The sequence below is a fragment of the Misgurnus anguillicaudatus genome, chromosome 7 (genome assembly GCF_027580225.2).
Source record: "Misgurnus anguillicaudatus chromosome 7, ASM2758022v2, whole genome shotgun sequence".
NCBI classification, from domain to species: domain Eukaryota; kingdom Metazoa; phylum Chordata; class Actinopteri; order Cypriniformes; family Cobitidae; genus Misgurnus; species Misgurnus anguillicaudatus.
This window is the reverse complement of record NC_073343.2, coordinates 34,167,942-34,192,756: the sequence shown is the minus strand read 5'-3', so window position 1 is coordinate 34,192,756 and position 24,815 is coordinate 34,167,942. Positions and strand designations below refer to the sequence as shown.

Sequence of the window (24,815 nt, the reverse complement as noted above, 5' to 3'; positions counted from 1 at the left end):
TGTATAACATGCATCAAGAAACACAACAGACTCAAGTACTATAGGCTAATAATAATAGTTTTAGGAATTATTGTTGGACTCTGAAGGATCCTACCTTAGATCCTCACGTGCAGAATGTTTTTATTGTTGTGTTTTTTTTATCTTTAATCATTTATTTACATAATCCTCATAATCATTTTATAATTATTAGTTTTTATCCAGTTAATTATTATATTTGATTTATTTAATATTATTTTATTATTATCAATTTCATTATTATCATTTTTATTATTACATTATTGTTTTTTATTCATTATTCATTCATTATTATATTTATATATTTTATTATACCATTCATTAATTCATTGTATTTCTATATTTTATATGTCTCTTTGTGGTTCAGTTTCACATTTGGGAAGTTTCATAGAACTGTTCTGTCTGTGTGTAAACAAGATAGATAAAGAGAATGTTTATGAAAGCCCAAGGTCTAAGGGATGATGCAGCTGAGCAAATTTGATATAACAAGTGCATGCTGTATTCCTGGGTAGACGGGGGTAGACGGGGGTAGACGGGGTGGACGAGGTTTGAACATTGAGGCATATGCAACTGAAACTAACTGTCCATCAATAAAACTCTGTTCTATTTTATCATCTAGAACCTCCGTCTCACGACTCTGTTTACGACTCTGTTTATGCTCTCTTCTAGCAACAATTGATCAGCCTTGTATCTGACAGATACTTTAACAAAGTAAACTTATATTTTCTGACGTGATCTGGTGTCCGGGGCTGGATCGTTATATTTTTTCTGTGGTGTGGAGACCAGATCTAACAGTTTTGGCGTAGTCGGCAGGATAGAATAACAAGTTTTGTTGTCTCTATCCGAACGAGGAGTCGGGATTTTGTCTCGCACATCCAGATGTAAATGTTTCCAGACCACTGGCTTCTGACTCCAAGCCGCGAGTGAAGACGGAGGGTTAACCTCGGCTGGTCCGGTGTCCTCTCTCCTGACTCATCCACTTAAGCAAAAGCAAGAGTGAGTGTGTTCTGTTCTGACATTTTGGAAAATTCAGTACGTACTGTGTTTGGTAGCTTGTCTACTGGTCAGATTATATTACTTTGATAATGGAGCAGTCAGAGACTGAAATCAAGCTAGATGATATAATTAAAAAGCTAAAACAACAGCTGAAAGAGTGCTTTAAGATCAAACAAGAGGAAAAAGAAAAATTCAGTTGCTAAATATAACATCAAACATAATATAACATCAAAAGTACGTTGGGCGGTCTTTAGGTTACAAAGACAAAAGTAAAGACATATTAAAGACGTATCTAAAGAGTTAAAAAAAAAACATGTGTAAAATTCAAAAAATGAGAACCCGAGAATCGAAGCGTATCCCTTGGATTTTTGTCACTTTGTCTAAATGTAGAAAGTGAAAAGTGAAATGTAAAATCAAGACAAACATAACAGAGATAAAAGAAGTTATGGAGGGAATGCTGAAGGGGTTATAAGATAGATAGTCAAAAGTTAAAAGCTCAGTTTGAAAATAACTAAAATCTAAAATGGCTAATGATTAAGTTACAACTCTTTGTTGATCAAAAGCAAATTACGTCGGTTTTACCAGATTTTAAATGCATGCGACACTGGTAGTGACATCAAAACAACCAGTTTCAGATTTTGACACAGACGATGATGTTTGTAAAAAGGGTAAATCATGTCCTTCGTGAGTTCAGATGAGTATTTTGGTTTTGCTACTTCTATGCTGTGCTTGGCAATGAAGATCTGCCTTTGAAAATGCTAGTTAATATACCATGATATACATGATATATGCCGTTTAATTGTACAGTGTTTAAGGAAGTTGCTTTTCAAAATTTGCCATGTATAAACATAACAGTTAAAGGACAGGATTATAAGTTTGTGGTTGAATTCTTCCAAATAAGTGTTAAGATTACAGCTGCTATGCACTGTCTGATAAAAGGACTATTTCATTAAGCTCCACAGGAGCGTACACAACCACAGAATATTTTTCTAAAACCTTTGATGGGTAAAATAAAGGTAAAGTGTTTCAACTCTCATTTTGTTAACTAAATAAAATATAATGCTCAATAAATTTATGTTCAGATACGAATGGTGTGTGTGAAAGACAGTGTGCTGTTTTTCATAGAGCTGAGGGCTCAAAGTAAGTGTATGAAGGTTAGAGTAAGTGGAGTAAGTGGAGTAAGTTTATGATGGTCAAAGGAAGTAGGGAATGTTAAATCCATGATCAGTTTTAACTGTTTGGAAACTCTGAAAGAGATTTATTTTTCTTTATTGGTCAGAGACGGGTTCAACATAGTTTCAGTCAATCTGTCATGAGCAGACAGAAAAAGTTTGAAGAAGTTCTTGGTGAAACTTTGAGTAGTGAACGTTTAACTGACGATAGAGCTAAAAGAGATGTTTGGATAAACCTTTAGGTTTGGTTTGATGTAGGAAGGTAAAACAGTAAGTAGTTTGGAATGAATTTGCAAGTTGTAAATGAAAGATAAATGAAAGTGTTGAAAATCACTGAACGTTTGTATGAGCGAAGGAGGGGGTTTGTGAGGCGCTGTATCTGTTCTTCCAGAAATTGCTGAAACAAAAACAAAACAACGATAAGCTTTTCTCTTCTCTCGTTAAAGCTTTGAGAGAGAGAGAGTGCTTATGTGTGGCCTACTCTATATGTTAGGGTCCATATTTTATTTTCTCATTGATAAGAAGCAGAGATAACAATCTTTCAATCTGATTTTCTTACAGAAGTTTCTTTAACATCAGAAACGAAACTTCATGTTACAGAAGAAACAGGAGAAAGTTTGACATTTCTCAGAGAAACTCTGTGTTATGGCCTAGGCAGCAGCTTTGCTGTGCGGTACGCAGCTGTGAATTCTGTGTACGTCATGATGGCCAATCGAAATAACTTGAGTTTTATTTTGATGTTTCTCTATGTTAAGTTTTTTGGTTTAAGTATAATTTAAGTTTAATCACCTGTCGAGAATAGGGGAAATGAGATGTGTGAGTGTCACGTGTAATTTATGTTGCTTAACCCTTTTCCAACAAAAATATTTTAAACAGGGGTTTGTAACATAAATGGGGACTCATCCATGATGTTTAAATCTTCCTCTCATTTTTCAGTTTGTCCCACATGTAGTCACTGTTGCAGTTTAGTAGGTGACGTAATTCAGCCATTACATGGTTTGGATGTGATGATTAATTTGAATTCAGATTAATTTCAGAAATTGAAATGTAATATGGCAGTTATGGATCATGGAGACTCACAGTTGATTATAGAGTAGCTAAGCAAACCAATACATTAATAAGATAAGACCTCTTGTGTCTGACTCATCAACAATTTTAAGCTTGATTAAACCGGAACACAAATGGTTTACAGTGTTTGATATGACTAATGGATTTTGGTCTGTACCTATTGTAAAAGAAATTCCATCATTATTTGCTTTTACAATTAAGGTCAACCTGATATCAGCAGTCTTTGCAAAATACATTTAAGACATCAAAGACATTTGAAAGATTTTGATTTAACATCAGTCATCATTCAATATATTGATGATATTTTGATTTGTTCAGAAGACAAAACTGAACATGAGAGAGACGTCAGGCTGTTTGATTTCTTGTACAATAAAGAAGTAACAGAAGTAATCTTTGACTCAAATTCAAAGTGTATCGCAGGGTAAAAAACACCTAGTCGCTGTGAGGCAATAAAAAAAAAAAACATCTATTAACAACTGTTCAAGAGCTGAGATCTCTTTCTTTTTTGGGTTTATGTAATTACAGTCGTAATTGGATTGAAGGGTATGCAGAAAAGTCACAACCCCAATTTGTTAAAAGGTCATCCAAAGGCCCAAGACTCAGTTAACTAGACTCCTGAAGTTAACATAGCTTTTGAGGGATTGAAAGAAGCCTTATGCGAAGCTCCTGCACTTGGCATGATTGATCACAGAAAGTCTTTTACATTGTATGTAAACGAAACAAAGGGGTTATATGACATCTGTTTTAATACAAGAAGATCGAAATAAGTCTGTACTGTATGGGGATTATTCACAACAACTTGACTTTGTTTTACAAAGCTGGGGCCTTGTTTACGAGCAATTCAGGCAGTGTATTTGGCCTTGCTTGGTCAAAAGATAACCATTATCTGCCATATTCTGTTTATGCTTTATTATCTAAAGAGAGAGCTGCTCGTATGACGTTGAAGAAGGCACACCATCAAATCCAGCTAAATTACTTGGTCTGTCTGAAGCAATTCCAAACAGCCATGATTGTGACTCTATAGATATTATACAGATATTAAGTGTTCTTAGACAATTTGCCACTTAAAAATTCCAATTTGATTGATACAATGATGTTTATCTTTTGTGGACAAAAGGGAAATGAAAGGCAAAATCACAAAAACATGTTAACTGGCTAGTAACAGAACTAACATTTATATTTTAATATTTTGTTATGCCTGTGGAGCTGTGCATAAATCTCGAGCAGGTTGGCAGCAGAGAGGTTTCCTGAGATGTCCCGGGAACAGGTTGTGGTAAAAGCCCACCTGAAGGGAGTTTCTAGTGAGATTAAAGGGAATACCTTGCTGACCAGGCAGCTACGGTTGCCAGCCGCATGAACGGCAGAGAAACTCTTACTGCTCAGAAGTGTCATCTATGGTGACAAACAGCTCACAGACATAGCTGAGAAGATGATTTTCAAATTCAATGCTCATTTAAATGAGAATGATTTGAAAATAGTTGCAAATTGGCAAATGACAATATTTGGGGATTTTAACACCAATTTGTAAATCCAAAAGTCTTTTCCTTATTTGGTCACACAGATAGACAGTGTCGGACGCTTAGACATTTTTCAAATGTGTTCACATTTTAAGGCAAATTGGTGGGCGAGGGTTTTAGGAAGCATTCAAAAGAAATTGTTTGCGGATGCGTAACTTCTCAAAACACAATTCTGCACCCAAATTCTATCAGTTATAAGCAGAACACCTCAGGGCTGTTTGGTGAATTGCAGAGTGACTTTATAACCTTACCTAAGTGCGAGGGTTGTCAAGATATTACAATTATAACTGATAATTTTCTCGTTTGGTGTAAAGGTTTTTTCACAAAGAAAGGCTTTGCTGCCTTTATGGCTAATATACTGGTTCGAAACATCATTCCAGATGAAATGAAACATTATTGATTCTGATCAGGGTAAATACTTTACTGGTCAGGTATGTCAGGAAGTCTGTAGGCTTTTGAGGATTCAATGGCATAGCTGCCATGAACTTCAGACCTTGCAGAAGTAAACTTACATTTAATATCAGATTCTCTTTTTACATTTTGTATGGCTTTGCGGTACAAAAAGCAAAATTAGGTTCAGGATGCTGTAAAAATTATGGACAACATAATATTGTGCTAGGGCAAATAATTTATAAAAATTTACAACACTCAGGTCTAAAACCAAGATGGGATGATTCTTATGCGGTCCTACTAGGTACCCCTTCAGCAATAAAACAATAAAATTCAACAGTAAAACTCAGCACTGAAGTTGCTAGGTAAACCTAGATGCAAAATTAGCTTATACTCCCCAAATCTTAGACAGACGAAATGCTGTGGGATGGAGTAGTGCATGAGAAGAACCTCGTTTTTTTTAGGACGAGGGGGTCACCCTCATGTTGAAGATCAGGGGGGGGGGGGCAAATGTTTAGCTCCTCCAGAACCAGCCTAGTCGTCTGAGGGTGTCTATAGTTTCTATGGGAGTCAAAGCTAGTTATTTACTAGCAATAGTTAAAACTAGTTGTTTCCTAGCAATAGTCAAAACAAGATATTTCCTAACAAATCTGTTTATACAAAGTTGTTTTTTGGCCATGGAGCTCTCTTGTTTTCCTTTGTTTTGTTTTTATGTTTTCGCAGAAATATATGTCGGCGGCCTTCAAGAAAATCGCTGAAAAATAAAGCCTTATCATGTTTACGAGTCTACTTGGTGCCAACCTCCAGCAGACAGCAGTTGGCACTCCGCTGTACTTCGAGAATTCTGCCGGAAGGACGGACTGGCGAGACTTCGTGGATTCCGGTTGATTCCATTAACATAGACATTCTGAGTTTTAAGAATCACAACTGACATGGTTGCAAGTGTTGTCTTCATGACATGACACAGAGTCAGAAATGTATGAGATGTGATGTGTGTTTCACATCTGTTCAGAATGATTCATGGATTCACTCTAACTGTATGCACTCAGTATTTGTATTGGCTATTAATTAACACATGTACAGCATATGTACAGGGGTTTTGTTTTGAAATTTAAGCCATTTGGCTGTTATACAAGATTTATCCAGATTAAAACCAGGTAAATGGGTCATTTTTAATTATGACACTGAAGTGTATGAGCCAAATTATCACGATTATGTTATTTGCTGTGTTGATTTCTGATCACGATTCAGATCCATTATTCCATCCATGGTTAGAAATCACTGTAATCTTAATTTGGCAGTAACTCTAGCTCATACATACACTAAGATGCCTAATATTTCCAATTGTTGGTTATGTCAATCTTTCTTCAAAAATCTACATATGTATGTTTGTATATTACCGCTGTCTGATTTAATTTCCATCACTGAACAAAGTAACGTGGGTAACATTTGTAAAATTCTAATTGATTTGATAATCGACATCTCTATTCAATCTTAGAACACTCTTAAGTGCTATCCCCAGTTGATGGTTTTGGTGTCAAAGTTGCAACCTTACCAGATAATTTGTTTATCTTACTATGCCCTATTGCTGGGAAGAGATGCTGAAAATGGCTGAAATTGTTAAAGTTGGAAATGGCCATATCATAGGCATTTAGGGGTGGTAAAAAGTATATTTCCATGATCTTTGGGGGGATTCTAATTGTACCAAATCATAAGGCGAAGTTGGTATCAATTGTATTATTATTGAACCACTGGTAATGTCAAATCCTTACAGATGTGTTTTTAAGGTTGTCGATTATTCATGGGAAAGTAGTCTGCTATTCACAAGCAGTGTTTGCCACTACAAAAAGTTATCTTATCCAAGTAATTCCTGGTATTTACCTGCATACAGCAATACTGAATCAAACCATCGATTTGCTCTAAATGTAAGTTTAAAGGGAATTCTTTCTGATATTGAAGGAAACGGGGTAAACATTACAAACTAGAAATGCGTTTCCAGTTTTCCAGATGTGACAAAGCTCTTCTGATAATGACAAATGAAACACTATTTGCTTTTAATGGTACACACTTCGTTTGTGGTAACAAAACTTATCCATTACTTCCTAAGGGCTAAAAGGTAATCTGTTATTTGTACCTTTTAACAGCGATGCGAGTAGTGTCAGAGGATTATGTGAAGCAGCACTAAATCATGAGATATACGTTCGATTTCTGATACTGAGAAATGGTTAGGAAGATTTATTACATTCTGAGAAGTAACTGATTTACAAAACGAAGTACACACATTAAATGAAGCATTTGAAGCTACAGCGAATGTCACTTTCATTTCTATTGCTAATATTTCGGATGAAGTAAATGCAATTAGAAAAGTTGTTTTGCAAAATCAAATGGCGCTTGACATGCTGTTGGCTTCTCAAGGGGAGCACATGTTATGTAATTGTAATTGCGGCCGAATGTTATGTTGCCTATACATTCCGGAAGATTCTGGGAAAGTGGTTGATAATCTGGCTAAAGTTTTGCACGAACAAATAGCTAAGCTAAATAAAACCATGTCTTTTCTCATCTGACTGGGATACATCAATATTAGAACCACTTTGGAATCATTTAAAAACCATCTTAGTCGCAATTTCAAAAGTGTTTGTCATCTTGCTCTTATACATAAGAGTCATAAGAGTGTTGATTTGTCTTATTAGACACTTGACTGTGACAGGCCCATCAAGGCTATTATTCAGTATAAGACATACTCCCTCAACCGACGCTGGTATGCGGAATGATGGAAATGACCTGTTCTTTTAAGAATATGTAGAAGGGAAAAGTAAGGACTGGCCATCCAAGCTTTTTAAAGCTGTGTTTTGATAAAGATTATGAAAGTTTGCTTGCTATAATCATTTAATTTTGTCTTATATGATTAAGAGGGGGGAGTGAAGGATCCTACCTTAGATCCTCACGTGCAGAATGTTTTTATTGTTGTGTTTTTTTTATCTTTAATCATTTATTTACATAATCCTCATAATCATTTTATAATTATTAGTTTTTATCCAGTTAATTATTATATTTGATTTATTTAATATTATTTTATTATTATCAATTTCATTATTATCATTTTTATTATTACATTATTGTTTTTTATTCATTATTCATTCATTATTATATTTATATATTTTATTATACCATTCATTAATTCATTGTATTTCTATATTTTATATGTCTCTTTGTGGTTCAGTTTCACATTTGGGAAGTTTCATAGAACTGTTCTGTCTGTGTGTAAACAAGATAGATAAAGAGAATGTTTATGGAAGCCCAAGGTCTAAGGGATGATGCAGCTGAGCAATTTGGATATAACAAGGTGCATGCTGTATTCCTGGGTAGACGGGGGTAGACGGGGGTAGACGGGGTGGACGAGGTTTGAACATTGAGGCATATGCAACTGAAACTAACTGTCCATCAATAAAACTCTGTTCTATTTTTATCATCTAAAACCTCCGTCTCACGACTCTGTTTACGACTCTGTTTATGCTCTCTTCTAGCAACAATTGATCAGCCTTGTATCTGACAGATACTTTAACAAAGTAAACTTATATTTTCTGACGTGATCTGGTGTCCGGGGCTGGATCGTTATATTTTTTCTGTGGTGTGGAGACCAGATCTAACAGACTCCGAATGCCGTCGTCTCTTTCAGATCCCGAACTATGTGGAATTGGCATGATGCCTGAAACTAGTAGTAGTGGTTTCCATGGTGACTGTTGGCGCTGCATGGCGACTTTATGATTAACATCAAGCTGAGCTTTCACATTCCACTTTAGCATCTTGTCTGCTATCTAAAATGATCCTGTAATGCCATAGGGAAAATGAAGGGATTCCCACTAAAACACTGAATCAGCACAAGTTTAAATTTATTTAAAGTAAAAAAAAATGCATGGGGCTGTTGAATGCTTCATTCTGATTGGTTGACAAACATTATAAGGGTGTGCATTATTTTCCAGTTGATGCACCAGTGATGTAGTTCCAGGTCTGTTGACCGCATTACAGTTCCATGTCACTACACTTCGTTGCCACATTACCACCTTGGTACCTTATTACATAACCTGCTTTTATCAAATTTTCGAAACTTGTAACTCATAATTGGTTCTTCATCATGTAGGCTATAGTCATGAATGATTCTTCAAATCATGTTTTTTTTTTTACAAGAGGTACTCTTAAGTGATTCTTGCCTGGTGAACGATACTCAAAGGCCAAACAAACCTTAAAGGCTTACATTGAAAAGACATATAGAAACCATTATACATCAATTCTCCCTATACATACTGACTCTAGTCATTGTGATTGCCAATTTGACTCTTCCTCCCTTTACCTCTGGAACATTCAATTCCCAGTTTAGGTATTAACTTGGTTTACTTCAGGCCATAGTAAGCTGTAAGACATGTTAATCCCTAGAGGTGACTCTTGTGCACCCAGACCACCATGACTACAACAGATGTAGCCAATGATAGTTCCTCTAAGGGGATTACTAGAAGTCTTACGACATATGTAAGACAAACTAGCATTCAAGGATTAGACTGTAAGAACAAAAATCCTCAGACGCAACAAAGACAGAAAGGACTGCTGTCTCTTCAGCTTCGACCATGTCAAAGGAGAAACTGGAAGGTCTGGTGAAGCGTATGGAGGTGACCCTCGCTGAGATGGAGCAACTGAAGGTCCACTGCGGCCGACAGAGCGAAGAGCTGAGTCGACTCGTGGTTGAGCTCCGCAGGGAGAACCAGGAGTTAGCTGAAAAATACAAGCGGCTGACTCAAGACATGAAAGAGGCTAAAGTAACGATTGAGAAGTTGCAGGACACCAAGTACGCTTTCGATGCGAAGGAGCGGCAGGCCCAGAAGCTCAGCCGACAACTTTGAAAGATGAATGTGAAAGAACGACTAAGTTATTGTGTGTTGCATGTGGCTGTTTGGTACTATAGTTTGTCTTTAAAGAGACTGACAGCTGCACTGTGTGTTTGTTATACGTTCCTCTCTTTGTGTGTAAAATACTGTAAAACAGATACAGTTTTAAAAGTCTAAAATCTAGACTTATTTTCTTAGGTCATTTTGCTCATCAAGAAAATGCATTTTGATTTTAAAAATTTTAGATATTTGTACTAAAAACACACTGTAAAAAATTGGAGCATAAAGTTGAAACAACTTGGTTTTGCAAGTCAATCAATTCAACCTACTATTTTAAAGTTTTGGCTAAAAAAGCTAAAGTAACATAAAATTATGTGTTGAATTGACCAAAATTGTGCACATTTTTTACAGTGCAAGACAAAAATACTGAGTAAGAAAGTTTTTTTTTTCAGTGTATAAGTGTTCTTCTGGCATTTTATCAGCCAACTTTCATTCAAAGATCTAAAAATGAATAAGCACAAAAACATCTGGAATAAATTTATTCAAACTATTTACTATAAGAGAAGATGAGGTTTTGATACCAGGCCAGTTCATCCAACCGCATGCAGGTGCAACACAAAAGATGTCAAATCTCTTCTAAATCAGTGTCAATGTGCATGATTACAGCAAAGAAAGCACAACTTTACTAAAGCCGGAAGATCAGCAGGGATACGGGAAAAGATTATGGATGCAGATGTGTTCCAGGTATACATGAGCGTAAATCCACAAAGAGCTGTGCTGTGGACAGAAGAGACATTAACATCCTTTTATGTATAGATGTGAAATATATCAAACTGCTTCTTTGCCTCAGGACTTTGAGCAGCATTGAGTCACATTGAGTATAAATGTCAAACAACTTTAATGGGATGTGATAAATAAAACCGTGATGTGATTGAATCCAGATATTGCTTCTTATTTTACAACACAAATTGAGTTTGACTTGTTGAATTCATGACAGCAAATCATAATGGTTATTTTTGCCAGTATTAATGAAATAAAGACCTGTAAAAGTACACACAAAAAGACTGGAGTGAAAAGTGGATGGCAAAAAAATAATTTAGGATTAATTTAATTTTTAGGGATAAAATGTGATTCGGATTTTTGTCTTGTTTTCAATAAATATCTAACAATTCTTAAATCAAGATGTTTTTCTTAAAGATAGCAAAATGACCAAAGAAAAAATATCAAATTTAATTGAATTTGTGCTTAAAACAAACAATAAAAAATCTGCTAATGGGTTCAGATTTTTTTCTTAAATTATGTGTTTAAGGAAAATGTAAACTTATTCTTACCCCATTGGCAGTTTTGTTTTGCTTGTTTTGGGCACAAATTCACTTAAATGTGATATTTTCGTCTAATATCTAGACTTGTTTTCTTAGGTCATTTTGCTCATCAAGAAAATGCTTCTTAATTTTAGGATTTTTAAATATTTGTACTGAAAACAAGACAAAAATACTAAATATGAAAGTCTTTGCAGTGTGTGATAGCCCCGAACGCTCTGAAGCGCTTTGCGTGTGCGTGCGTACGTGCGCGCGCCCGCGTGTGTGACGCAGAGTTTTAATTGTACTTTAATTTTACTGTTTAAATAGATTTATACACCTTTATACAATTATTAACATATTTTTGTGTGGAAGTATATTTAATTTATATTATGTAAAACTCATGTTACCATTTAAAACTCGAATCTTCAGAGAGAGAGCGAGAGAGAGAGAGAGAGAGAGAGAGAGAGAGAGAGAGAGAGAGAGAGAGACGAGCACATCTTTATCAATGTGAAACAGGAACGTCAGCTCCGGGTGTCAAGGATCGCGTGAGTGTGAATTATTGTTGTAAATTTTTCTTTTTCGCTGTTTTAATCTAAGTTACAATACTTTTAACTTTAAAACTTTAATCGTTCAGTGTAGTTTTATAATTTGTGCTTTGAGTAATGGTTAGTTTAATCGCTTTCTTTGCATTCATTCAGTCAGTCAGTCAGTCAGTCAGTCAGTCAGTCAGTCAGTCGTCATTGATATTTAATGTTTGTTTAACAGTGATTGGAATTCTGAGTAAAAATTATCGATTTCGGGTCACGCGCTGTTTTACAGTGAAATCCCAACATTTAAACATTTAAAACGTTACCACTAAACTCAAAACAAGACAAAAATCCAAGTTTATATGTCATTATTTGATCGTCTATTAGGTTGTATGCGGTTTTCTTTTTATGAATATTCCGTAGAAATGTTGTAAGAGTACAGCAACACAATGTAAATATACGTGCTAACATGATTTTACAATCATTAAATCTCACTGTTAAAGTTGTATTTAGTGTTATTTTAAGAAGTGATATTCACACAGTTACACTAAAGTTATGATAACACGCAATGTTTACATCTTGTGTGTGTACATTTGATGAAATAATGCTACAATATTATGATGGACATTCATGGAAAGTACATGTATTAGTTTCCTCGTTTATTTCTTTTTCTCATAAAGTTAATACTTTGTTTCTTGTCAGACTCGTTGCCTGTCAGTCTTTTTAGATGTCCCTTGGGTGTGTATTTTGACTTTATGCAACCATAGTTTTAATGATCGTATGGTGTTAATGGGAGAGCAGATTTCTTTTTAAAGTTATCCCCCTTGTAATAAATGCATAAAATGTCATTTACATTTGTGGGCTGAACACAATCTTAACACCTCCAGTTAATATTTCCATTATAGGCTACTTTGACTTGAGTTTAGTTGAGCTTTGGCAGGTGGCAGCATGCTCAGACTGGCAGTCATTTATCTATATTAAAGCACTTTAGTAGCTTGTTTTAGGGCATTTGGGGGTTTAAACATTATTATTGAGTTACCTGACATCTAAGACTACGTTCACACTGCAGTCAAAATCATTTTTTTGCTCATTTGTTTTGAACAGCACAAACCACGTAAAATCTGATCTTCTCGTTGGTGCATTGAGACCTTGTTCACACTGTCAGTCCAAATCTGATTTTGATGCATATCTGATTTAACAGACTCACTGTTCACATTGTGTATCACATCTGTTCAGATCCAATCTGTGCATCCTGTAGCGTTTTGCAGTTTTCCGGATTATCTGCACTGTTTCTATGGCAATGACAATCTGCCTCAACATCTGACATGTGTACGTTTTACGTGACGCAACCAAAAAGCTACACAAATGTGATCAGAGCAGTCAGACTAAAATGGATTTCCGGAAATGCGATTTGAAAAGGATTTCAAACCACCTTTGGATGTAGCCTGAAATGGATTATAAAAAACGATTTTATGTGGTTTTCGGCCGTTCACACTTTCTAAAGGTGATTGGATTCCATTTGGATACGCACCAAAATCGGATTTGGACTGACAGTGTGAACAAGGTCTTGCCTCAATCCGATTTTTTTCCTCATGTGGCACCGATTGGATATGACCCACAAATGTGTAAGCAGGAAACAAGCGCATCGATTCCGATATTCTCTGATGTGGAAATATGTGGAAATAAATCGGATATGAATCGGATACATGCATTCACATCCGCAATGTAAGCGGACAGATCGGATATTCCCATGTTAAGACTTGTCGACTTATACGTCATTGAAAATGCAACGCTGGCAAATGACGTTAACTCAGGTGGACACCACCCATGATCACATGACTCTTCTTAGCAGCGCAATAGAGGATGACGGCTTTACTTAGTGAATTAATGTTGAAGTTTTATGTCTTGTTACAGAAATAAAGCTCTATACACTTGTATAGACGATTTCAGCAGTAATAACTTAAACAAGCGGCTATCGTGGTCAACACGTAACTTCCGGTAAACCCCGCTATGGTATTTGTTCAAGAGTTCAGTTTAGCAACTAGTCAGACCATTAAAAAAACTGAAACCGGAAGTAAAGTTCGGACCAGACGCTTATCACGTTCACGCGCAAGCCAGGAGCAGACTGCCTCGCCTCGTATGTCCTCGTATCGCTCACTCCCGAGAAAACACGAATTGACTGGATGGTCTGCGCAGTGACTTATGAAGTCTATCACACCGCTTAGTAGTCTGCATGTTTATTTCCATATGACAGAATGCTGCGCGCGATGTGTTATTGTTATTTTGCGCATGCGATGCAGTTCAGGACCATGACCAGTTCACACTGGAATCTGATATTGGCTACATAATGTGAATACGAATCTAAGCCAAAAATCTGAATTGAGCATTAATGCTTGCAGTCTGAAAATCAGTAACTGGATATTAAAGTGCTTTCAACATAAATACTAATAATGCATTGCTTTGAAGAATCCTTTTTTCTCGAGTGTGGGATATTTGGTTACTAATGAAGTGCAGGTCCCGTGTTGGCTCTGCATCAGCTAATGTAAACAAAAACTAATTCCCGATAATGTGAAATAAAATTGCATTAAATCAAAACACAAATAAATGAATAAGAAAACTTTATGAGAAGGGGGTTGTTTGTTAGGGATATATATTGTATGTCTGTAGCATAATTAAAGTCTTATTGAGTCTTTTTGAACTTTAGATGTTTGAGCATTAAATTAGTACAAGCTGGGTATTTCTTTACGTTATGTGGTCACATAAGATTTCAGATGTTGCCACATGTGTTGTTGTGTTTTGAGCGTTGTTGTGTGTTTTGTACAGTAAGAGATCTCTTCAAACATCAGAATGCTGTTGACTGTCGCCTGTCTTCAGCTTCTTTTGTCCCCTGTTTTTATGGTAAGTGAAATACAACATAACATACTGTTTGTCCAACCAGTAACTATAAAAAATAATGTAAAATATAAAAAATACAAGTAGAATAATAGTAAAATACACCTTATTCTTTTCATGGTTACTGCTATAAAATGTGATTTAGGAAACGGTTAGTTCCATTCCATGATTCTGATTGGTCGATAGCTGTGTTTTATTGACGATTAAACACAGTGTATTACTGCACAGCACCCTTAACAATGTAATAAACATGTGAAACATTCTGTTACAGTCGGTCAGGGATTTTTTCCAGCGGAAGGAAGGATTTTAGTGATTTCACTTCACGAAAGTTGCTTTAATACATATTTTAAAGGTGCCATAGAATATAAATCTGTATTTACATAGTACAGTCTAGATGTACACCCCAACATTAAATTACAATGTTGTTACAATGCTAAAAACAAAGTTGTGACTGCTGAGTTAGCGCTATATGCTAGTTAATGCTATATGCTAACGTTTAGGCTGAAGTTCAACTATTGACGTTACATTTTGTAGGTCCATACTGAAAAACATAAACTTACCACTCAGAAACGTCCATTAACAATCTCCAAACAATTGATTATTCCTCAAAATCGGATACAGACTCAAACATAAGATCTGCTTACACACACACACACACACACACAGAGCTACTGAAGAAGAAACAGCCAATCAGAGCAGAGCTCAACATTATTATTCATGACCCTTTTAAATAAGGTAATAATAGACCATTTCATTCTAAAGGCAAATCCTAGGGTTGTAAATGGACATGAAAACGTTTCTGGATATTTTTTGCACTTAATAAAGCCACAAACCTTCTATGTAGAAAATTTCACAGATTACTTCAATGCATTCTTTGGCACCTTTAATATTTGTATTGAGTGGTAACTATTTTATAAAAGCAATAAGGAACTCGAGGCTGTAATGTATCATGAATAAATCACAGCTGAAAGGGTTGCATTGACTCTGACTCCTCTTCACATCGTGCCTAACAACTCCCTTCAACCAAGATTTTTTTCAGGATACATCACAGACTCGTACCTTATTGCTTACTTAAGAAACCGTGGTTTCTATTACATACTTATGTGAAAATAATGAAATCAAAATGTACACTATTTAGTCTATGATGGATCATTGCACATTTTTCCAAATGGTTATTTATTGACTGAAACAAACCGTGTTTTTATGCAATCTACTGGTGATTACTGGAATGAGTGGGGTCCATATGGAGAGTGTAGTCGGACGTGTGGTGGTGGGGTGACCGTGAGGATGAGGCGATGTGTAACCAAGCGGTAAGTGGAAGACACTCAGTTTACATTTACCCAAAGATAATGATTAAAGAATAGAAAAGAGCCTCTACGCAGTGTTTCAAATATTAAAGTGAACTGAAACTGAAAGTCTAGTTGAAATATTGTAAATTAAGCAGATCAAGGAAATTGTTATAGTGCAAATGGATTATGGTTTATTAGAACGAGACATATTTACCATTCCATATTTATCTGTCCTGCAGGTATTATTTTTTGAGATGCTTTATCATGTGTTTATCTTACTGAAATAATATGCAGTGTTTTTTTTGTCTGACCGTTTCACTCAAGGTCAAGTGTACGCTTTTACTGGAACGCACTACATTGTGTAATTGTGTACTTGGATGGGAAGAGTGTGCACCAGGACATCCACAGCTTTGGCCATAAATCTGGGCGTTGGAATCTTGCCTGCGTGTTCTGTCTTGAATTTTACTTTGTGAACTAAGCTTATGAAAAAGAGACAGACTGTCTATCATCGCCACTTCCACTCCTTTTTAAATTAGTTGCCTTGCCAAAATTAGACTCTTTATCAAATACAATTGCATAATTCAAGCAGTAATACAATTCAGTAATAAAAATGATTCAGTTTGAATTCTTTTCTAACCTAATACTGCATTCAAATTTTGTTATTACCTTAACAGTTAAATTTAGTTTGATTTAATGATTTCTGGGCAAAAACACAAATCAGACCTTGTTTACAAAGTAGTCAACAAATTTTATCATACATATATTTATATATTAATTTGCGTAGAGATCTATACATCTGGCAAAGTGTTAATCTTAAATAAAAAACAGGATCAGGAAAGGCACCAGATTTTTGTTATGATCAGACTTTTGGACCTCATAGTATGTTTTTATTTGGATATTATGTACCAGGTTACAGTATACAGTTACAGTACAGACACTTTTGTTAAGAGTGCATTATAGTTATAGTTAAGCTCGTGTTGTGTAAACTCAAAGGTGTGTGTTTGTCAGAAAGAGTCATTTTGAAACTAAATCTGACTCACAGTCTCCAAAGAAACTTGATCTACTGTAAGTGTTTCTCCCTCATGACTAAAACTTTAACCCTGAGGCGAGCTTTCTGAGACTCCTCGAATGATCATCTGCAGACGTTCATCTTACGGCTACTATGCTGTAGTGCTGGTACAGATGTGTGTTTACCTGTGCACACTTTTGTTGTTGTCTCGCCGGGTAAATGAATCATGTACCACGCCTGACTTTGTTCCTGTAATATTACAGTGCCACCTCAGTCAGGAAGTCGCGGGTTTGGTACCTTGATGCACTTCTGGCTCTGCATCACAGCTTTTACATGACATGTTTTTCATTTGAAATGTGCCTTGTTTTAAACTTAAAAGCTTGTGTGAAATCCCCCTAAGACTGTATTTTGGCTTCTCTTTTATTCTAGGACTGATGGAGGTCACAACTGCATCGGTCCAGAGAAGTCCTATCGTTCATGTAATGTTCAGGTACATTACCAAACCCATATGTCCATATGCTAAACCCATGACTTGATGAAATGCATAAACATATATTTATAGTGATATCAAATGTTTAATGTTTCAGGACTGTCCAGAAGGGTCCAGAGATTTCAGGGAGGAGCAGTGCTCTCAGTTTGATGGCTCAGATTTTCAAGGGAAACGCTACAAATGGCTCCCGTACTATGGTGGTGGGTGCAAACATGAACAAATTATTTGTGGCGTATTGGAAAATGATTAAACCATGACAGGCTCAAGCATGTAATGTTGGGGAGGTTAGGCAATACATTACTTGGTTTGGTAAAACACTAACAGAAATCAGTTATTGAGTAAGTTACCCTACTTTAACACGATTCACAACAGTACGCTTATAATAGTGATTTATAATTTGAGCTGTCAGGTCAGACATTGTAGGAAATCAGTCCCTCCAGAAAAACGTGATTATGCGATTGCATGATTTAATGCATTATCAGCCAAAGTCCGCATACTAATGCGAGGGCCGCCTTTTTTCAAATATGTCGCACTTTCGCAGCATAAATTGCAGATTTCTGTGTGCAAAATATGCGAGGGCTTGCATGATTTCATAATCCCTGCATTTTCGTAGCAAAAATCACTTATGACATCATTGAAAAGCTGCAAAAGCTGCAAACAGTTTTTACAAGTTCCCGCAGTTTTTGCAAGTTACCGCAATTTCATTGCATAAAATTGCATAAATATACGCAATCCATCCCATTTTTTTAGAATCAGATCAAAAATTTTGGCCTGCAACAATCACAAAAAACAGATAGCCTCTTTTGTTTTTTGCGAAAGATGTGTTCATATGTAAATGTTACACATTCTTTATAATGTTTATATACTATAGGCACAGTGTGTGTAATCTTATGTTAAATATCTTCTCCTCAATGCAGCGGCCAATCCCTGTGAGCTAAACTGCATTCCCAAAGGAGAAAATTTCTACTATCGGCATCAATCTGTGGTGGTGGACGGCACACCCTGCCACCCAGGGGGAAAAGACGTCTGTGTGGAGGGACTGTGTAAGGTCAGCACAACAGACTTCTCGTATCATCACTAATCAATAACTGCTCACATTAGTGATGAATAAAGCTCATACATTTATTATTTGAAATAAAAATAGTTCATTTGTAAGTGGCGTAGTGCCAAGATACCATACATTCTCTGAATTGTACAAAGCAGATGCCTTCTTGTCTGGTTTTGGTAGATGAGAGTGTTAGAAGTTCAATCTTTTATTCGTCCTTTGGATGCTTTTTTATTTGGTTCAGTTTAATGGATGTGCATTTTGGTTTTTAAACTTTTTACCTAAACCCCTTGACCTAAATTATTTACTTGAAGTACCCCATAAGATTTTAAGTAAATATTAAAATAATATAATAGCACATTTGGGTGATTCTCATGAAATTAGACTTATTATGTGTCATTAAAAATTTTGATTAAAAAAAGTAAATGCAAAGTAAGAGTATAAAAATAAGAAGCATACTGTTACAAACATCTCTTCATGTACTATTTTCCACATGATTTCAAATGACCTCATACAAACCAATTTTGTTTTTTCACCCATATTTAAAGGGAAAATTTTCATTACCGCAATGTGTCCATGACTGGATTTTGGTTCTTTGACATGGAAATATTTATAATAAAAAAATCTAAAAAATAAAAAGCTTCAGTGCGTGTTATACAATAAACATTTACAGTAAAGAAACATGTGGTATTCGGTGATCATTGGTAAATGTAAAGACAATAATAAGGAATATAAATGTGTCTAAGACCAATTTTCTCATCCTCCGCAACAATTTTCAATCATTGTTTAAACCGTCATGAACTAACATTTAAAAAAACAAAATTGGTTGGAAGGGACATAATTGACTGTGACACTCAAGATGGCTGCCAGGTAAGCAGTTCTTATTTTTTTCTCTCCAGATAAAAGTTAAAATTTTGTTTGTCGTAGTAGGGGAGAGCGGGGTATGTTGTCACACTTTTCACACTGTCTAACATTTACTGAGCACCATACATCAAAATGGTATAAATCTCATACCAAATGAAAGAAGGAAGTCTTGGGCACATATGTTGTATTCATAACATCTTTATATCTTATCTCATTACAGAGTTGTAGACTGTTGAATAGTGACTGTGCACTTGTGACAATTTGCCCCATCGGAGGGTAAGTTGTCACACTAGGGCGGGTAAGTTGTCACACTAGATTATCTAAAAATAAGAACACAACTACTTAATTGTGAATATTGATTTTAATTTTTAAACTCAAACCAAACTGGAAATATAAACATCCGTGCCTGGAGAATCTGGAAAAACAATTATTTCAATCCAAATAATGCACATTTCAATTAAGTGGCAAGACCACTTTACTTTGAACTTTGGTTCAAATGTTCTATGGCTTTCACATAAAACCAGATAACTGAATGGAACGCTGCAGATAACTTGCTTAACTTAACATGTTTAACCTCTGAACAAAACAGATGCCCTGTATGACTAATAGGACTCATCTCCAGAATCACAATTCTGACACACATAAATTGCCTGGCCTGAGGTGCAAGCATCATGGGCCCAATTGTTGCATTTTACACATTTTACCCAGGTCTCCTTTGGACGACTCTTTGAAAATGGCTCTACACAGATGAGGCAGAAGCACTCTTCATCATCTGATGATGACTCTTGCATGATTTTTCTTCTTTTAGCTGTCTTGTTTTTCATAGGTCCAGATTTCTGCTTCCCTTTCTTTTGAAACAGCTTTTTGCTAGATTGAGGCTTATTCTTTTCTATATCATGTTTTCTGAGCATGTTCGATGTGTTTGTTTTTACAGGGGCAAGTTGTCAGATGTGACGACTTGACCCAAAGTCATTGAGACAACTTGCCCCATACTTACTTGTGTGCTAATGTTGTCTAAATCTCAAGTTTAGCTCATCATATCACTTTAGCTAAAGTATCAAAAGACACTTTACGGTCTCCTCTATTTTGTGCAAAATAATCATTTTAAACATTCACACCTAACAAAGTTGTATTGCATAAAATGTAAAGTGATTTTTTTTTACTTTTTAAGCAGAAAAATAAGAAAATTGTGCTAACCTCAGATTACAGTGATCTTGACCACATGTGAACAGGAAGTTCACTATAGAAGAAGAAGTCACATAAAGTGGCTATTTGATTTTTGAGATAGAGCCTCTAGTGTTGGAGTTATTAACAGTGTGACAACTTACCCGTGTGACAACTTACCCCGCTCTCCCCTACCTAGACAACTTTTAGTTCTCATTACCGAAACAAGAGTTTGTAAATGCATATATTTAATGTAATATCATGTTGCGATAATAATAATTTTTCATAAAGATAATCTAAAAAATTTAAATAATTCTATATGAAATATTTTTAAATCCTCTAAAAACAATGGTTATAGTATGTGCATACATTAATCTTATATGTGCAACAAAAAAAGGGCTTCAATGGCTTTTTTAAAAAATCTGATGTTGGACACCTTTTAAGTCTGGATTTCGTGAGAATCACCCACTTGTATGATAATCCATTTCATCCATTTAGATTTTTTTTTTCAGTAGTATTTATTGTTATTATTACCTGCTATTGGACCTCCATCTGGTAATTTTCTTTTATTGGTACATAAAATGTATCTGTACATTTTGCATGTTGAGTTTTCAGTTTTCTGATATATTATAGTGTTGTGTAATGTTTACATAACATGCAAATAAAAAATATATATTAGGTATTTTTGTTAGTGTTTTATTTAGATTTTTTATTTAAAAAATATTTCTTTTTATTACATGATTTAATTATAATTAATTATTTTTTATCAACTTATGGACCACCTGCAATTCCCCTGCAAACCACTAGAGGTTTGCAAACCACTAGAGGGAAACCCTGACTTTAAGGAATAGGTCACACAAAAATAAAAATTAGCCCATAATTGACACAACCTAATGTCATTCTAGGTGTCTATGATTTCCTTTCTTCAGCCAAACACATTTAGTTATATTTCACGAGTTCGCATTAACATCTAATCGATAGGGAATGAGATAAAGCATATTTGGGTGCTGTTCGAGGAGAGGGCTCCGAGCTGGGAATTTTAGCCTGAACCTGGAGTACTCCCCTCTCTTTAACTGTGATAAATGAATCTAGATGAGAGTGAGGTGATGGGGTGGAGGAGGGATGCTGCAAAAAATCTGTCACGGGACAGAGGTGAGGGACTGCCATTTATAGGCACCTCTTTGCACTGATTGGTTGGATCACATGACCATGCTCCTCCCGAACTTAGTTAAATAAACTTCATTAAATAAAATTCTGGCTCTTCCTGGCTTTGTAATGACACTGACTTGTGGTCAAGTGTTTGGAGTCCATCATCAGTAAAAGGAATCCATACAGATTCTGGAATTCTCATTGGGTCTAAAATGGTGCCACGGCAGTGATCCTCGCTTTGGGTCTCTGACTGCGTGTTTCATCACAACAGATATGATGACTTGTCATAAGACTCGCTAGAACCAATGATCATTTTACGTACCAATGTGGAGTGGCTATGCCCCTATTTCAGACCCACTTGAGTCGTATATGAATTCCTTTTCCTGATGATAAGAAAACCCCAAAAGTTTCCATACCGAATTGTATGGTTGGGGAGTTAAACATTAAACAGTGAAGCTGTGGAGGTCTTTATAATCTGTCATCTGTTTGTTGGTCATCTACTCTTCTCAGCGTCTGGGTTGTGATAACATGCTGGAGTCGAATCAGGAGGAGGACCCATGCCTGCAGTGTGGAGGAAATGGACAGACGTGTGATCAAGTGAAAAACAGTTTCTCAATGCGCAACCTGCCTAAAGGTAACACACAACCAGACTTACAGTTCACTGTGGGTAAATATGTCTGTAATGATTGTGTTACCCTCTTCATAAAGGTTACAATCAAATGTTCATCATTCCTGTTGGAGCTACGACAATCAGCATCAGGGAGACTGTACCAACACGAAATTACCTTTGTGAGTGCATAACCTGTTATCTTTCTCTATTTTATTGCTGTAAGCTTATCTTCAATTTTTATCATTGCATATTGATTTCAACAGCAATTAAAAACCTGCGGGGTGAGTACTACCTTAATGGACATTGGGTGATTGACTTCTCTCGTGCCACACCCATCGCCGGTACCATGCTGTATTACCAGAGGGGACCTGAGGGGGAAAAGACCCCTGAGATCATCACAGGCCGCGGTCCCACGACTGAGCCTTTGGTGATAGAGGTGAGAGTGGATTTACAGAAAAGGACGTTTTTTACATAAAACATGTTAGCCAATGGTGTTTTTGTTTTTTCTATAGCTAATTACTCAGGAGCCCAATGAGGGAGTCGCGTATGAATATTATCTGCCTAAAGGACGCTCTACTGAAGGATACTTCTGGAGTTATGGCTCCTGGGGTGCCTGCAGCAAAGAGTGTGGCTCAGGTCAGTGTCAGAGTCCTAGTAAACACTTTTTCTTGGCAAGCGTTAGCAGGATTAGCTACAGAATTAAAGGCACAATATGTCATTTTCACCACTAGAGGTCGTAGATTGATGACGCTGGGAAGCAGTGTGTAACGATGGAAGTTTTAGTCTTCACCTCTATTGCTGATGTAAATCCAACGGGAATCACAAATAATGTTTATGGATGACATTATAAAAAATACATTTTATTACTGTTATGTTATAACTTATGTCAACAGCGTGGCTTAAAAAAAACAACAGCAGAGTAACGTGCTAGACTCTATGACAACTACTTTTTTAAAGACCGATAAGCGTTTGACATCAAAGTATTGTAAGAGCGACAATATTGCTTTTGAATTGCACTTGCGAGACTTTAAAGGATTAGTCTATTTTCTTAATAAAAATTCCAGATAATTTACTCACCACCATGTCATCCAAAACGTTGATGTCTTTCTTTGTTCGGTCGAAAGTGCAGTTTTTTTGTTTTTCTTGCCAAAAATGACAGTCGTTTCGCTAGATGGGACCCTTGTGCCTCGTTTGGGATCGTTTAGAGTCCTTTGAAACTGCGTTGAAACTGCAATTTTGAGCTGCATAGGCTGTTGAGTGTTGGGGTCCATTGAGGTCCATTAAAATGAGAAAAATCCTAGAATGTTTTCCTCAAAAAAATGTTTTCTTCTCGGCTGAACGGGGACAGACGTCAACATTTTGGGTGGCATAGTGGTGAGTAAATTATCTAGATTTTTTTTTTTTAAGAAAATGGACTAATCCTTTAATATCAGAATTGTTGAGTCCATTATGTAGGATTTTCTTTACATTTTTTGTTAACAACATCATAATTTATGTATTTGTGTTGAAAAGAAACATTTTGGGGGTCTTATATTTATTCCTTGTACTTTAGGTTATCAGTCCCGTCTGGTCTTCTGTACCATTGATAATGAAGCTTACCCGGATTACCTGTGTGCATCTCTTACCCGACCCCTCTCTAACCGCACATGCAATGAACAACAGTGCCCACAAACCCGCAGGTAGGACACTTTCACAAAAAATATCTCTTCCAATGCAGAAATAAGAGCTAGACAAAATTTGCACCATTGGTGCTTTATCAAGTGAGGTTTTTCTCTACAGCATTTAAAAATCCCCATAGCTATCTGATATACATTGTCCCGAATGTTTCCAGAATAGGGTTGCAAAGGGGCGGAAAGTTTCTGGTAAATTTCCGTAAACTTCTCATAAAAACCTAATCTGGGGAATTTGGGAAATATTCCAAATTGGAAACTTAACGGGAATTTATAGGAATTATGTGAAAATTATTATAAACTATATCATATACAAACATAAATAAACATGTTGTTTGGTCATAAGCAGATGTGCATGCAAGGTAATACAAATTTTTGAAGAGTCCAGATATTCACTCTTATCAAGCCTGAATTAGATTTTTGTTCAAATAAATGCAGGCTTTATAAGCATAAGAGACTTTTTTATTTAAAAAAAAAACATTAAAAATAGTAATATGTCCATACTTTTGGGAGGGTGGTACATTAATTCTGTATGACAACAGAAAACTGGCTAGCAGAATGTAGAAGAAAGATCATCACAGCTTGACTACATGATAGCTAGCCTCATAAATGTTTAATGAAATAGTGCTAGATTACATTTAGATATCTGATTTACTTATCTGCTAGCTAATGTATAAACACATTTTGGTATTTGCTGGGTGTTCTCACGAAAACTTGGTTTTAAAAATGTCAAGCATGAAAATGTAAAAATTGCCTAAATTTACTTTTTT

The 24,815-nt window shown here is 35.9% G+C and overlaps 1 protein-coding gene across 1 annotated transcript in view; it reads left to right on the top strand.

Annotated features, from left to right (window-relative positions):
• The first annotated feature begins 11,749 nt into the window (after positions 1-11,749).
• paplna (papilin a, proteoglycan-like sulfated glycoprotein) overlaps positions 11,750-24,815 on the top strand; it is a 37,815-nt gene continuing 24,749 nt past the window's right edge. Inside the window, exons 1-11 of the mRNA XM_055172850.2 lie at positions 11,750-11,881; positions 14,687-14,761; positions 15,962-16,065; positions 17,483-17,543; positions 17,641-17,743; positions 18,461-18,591; positions 22,276-22,399; positions 22,474-22,554; positions 22,639-22,811; positions 22,888-23,011; positions 23,928-24,054. Of these exons, the coding sequence (XP_055028825.2) occupies positions 14,711-14,761; positions 15,962-16,065; positions 17,483-17,543; positions 17,641-17,743; positions 18,461-18,591; positions 22,276-22,399; positions 22,474-22,554; positions 22,639-22,811; positions 22,888-23,011; positions 23,928-24,054 (1,079 nt within the window). The 5' untranslated portion in view covers positions 11,750-11,881; positions 14,687-14,710. The remainder of the gene's footprint in view (positions 11,882-14,686; positions 14,762-15,961; positions 16,066-17,482; positions 17,544-17,640; positions 17,744-18,460; positions 18,592-22,275; positions 22,400-22,473; positions 22,555-22,638; positions 22,812-22,887; positions 23,012-23,927; positions 24,055-24,815) is intronic.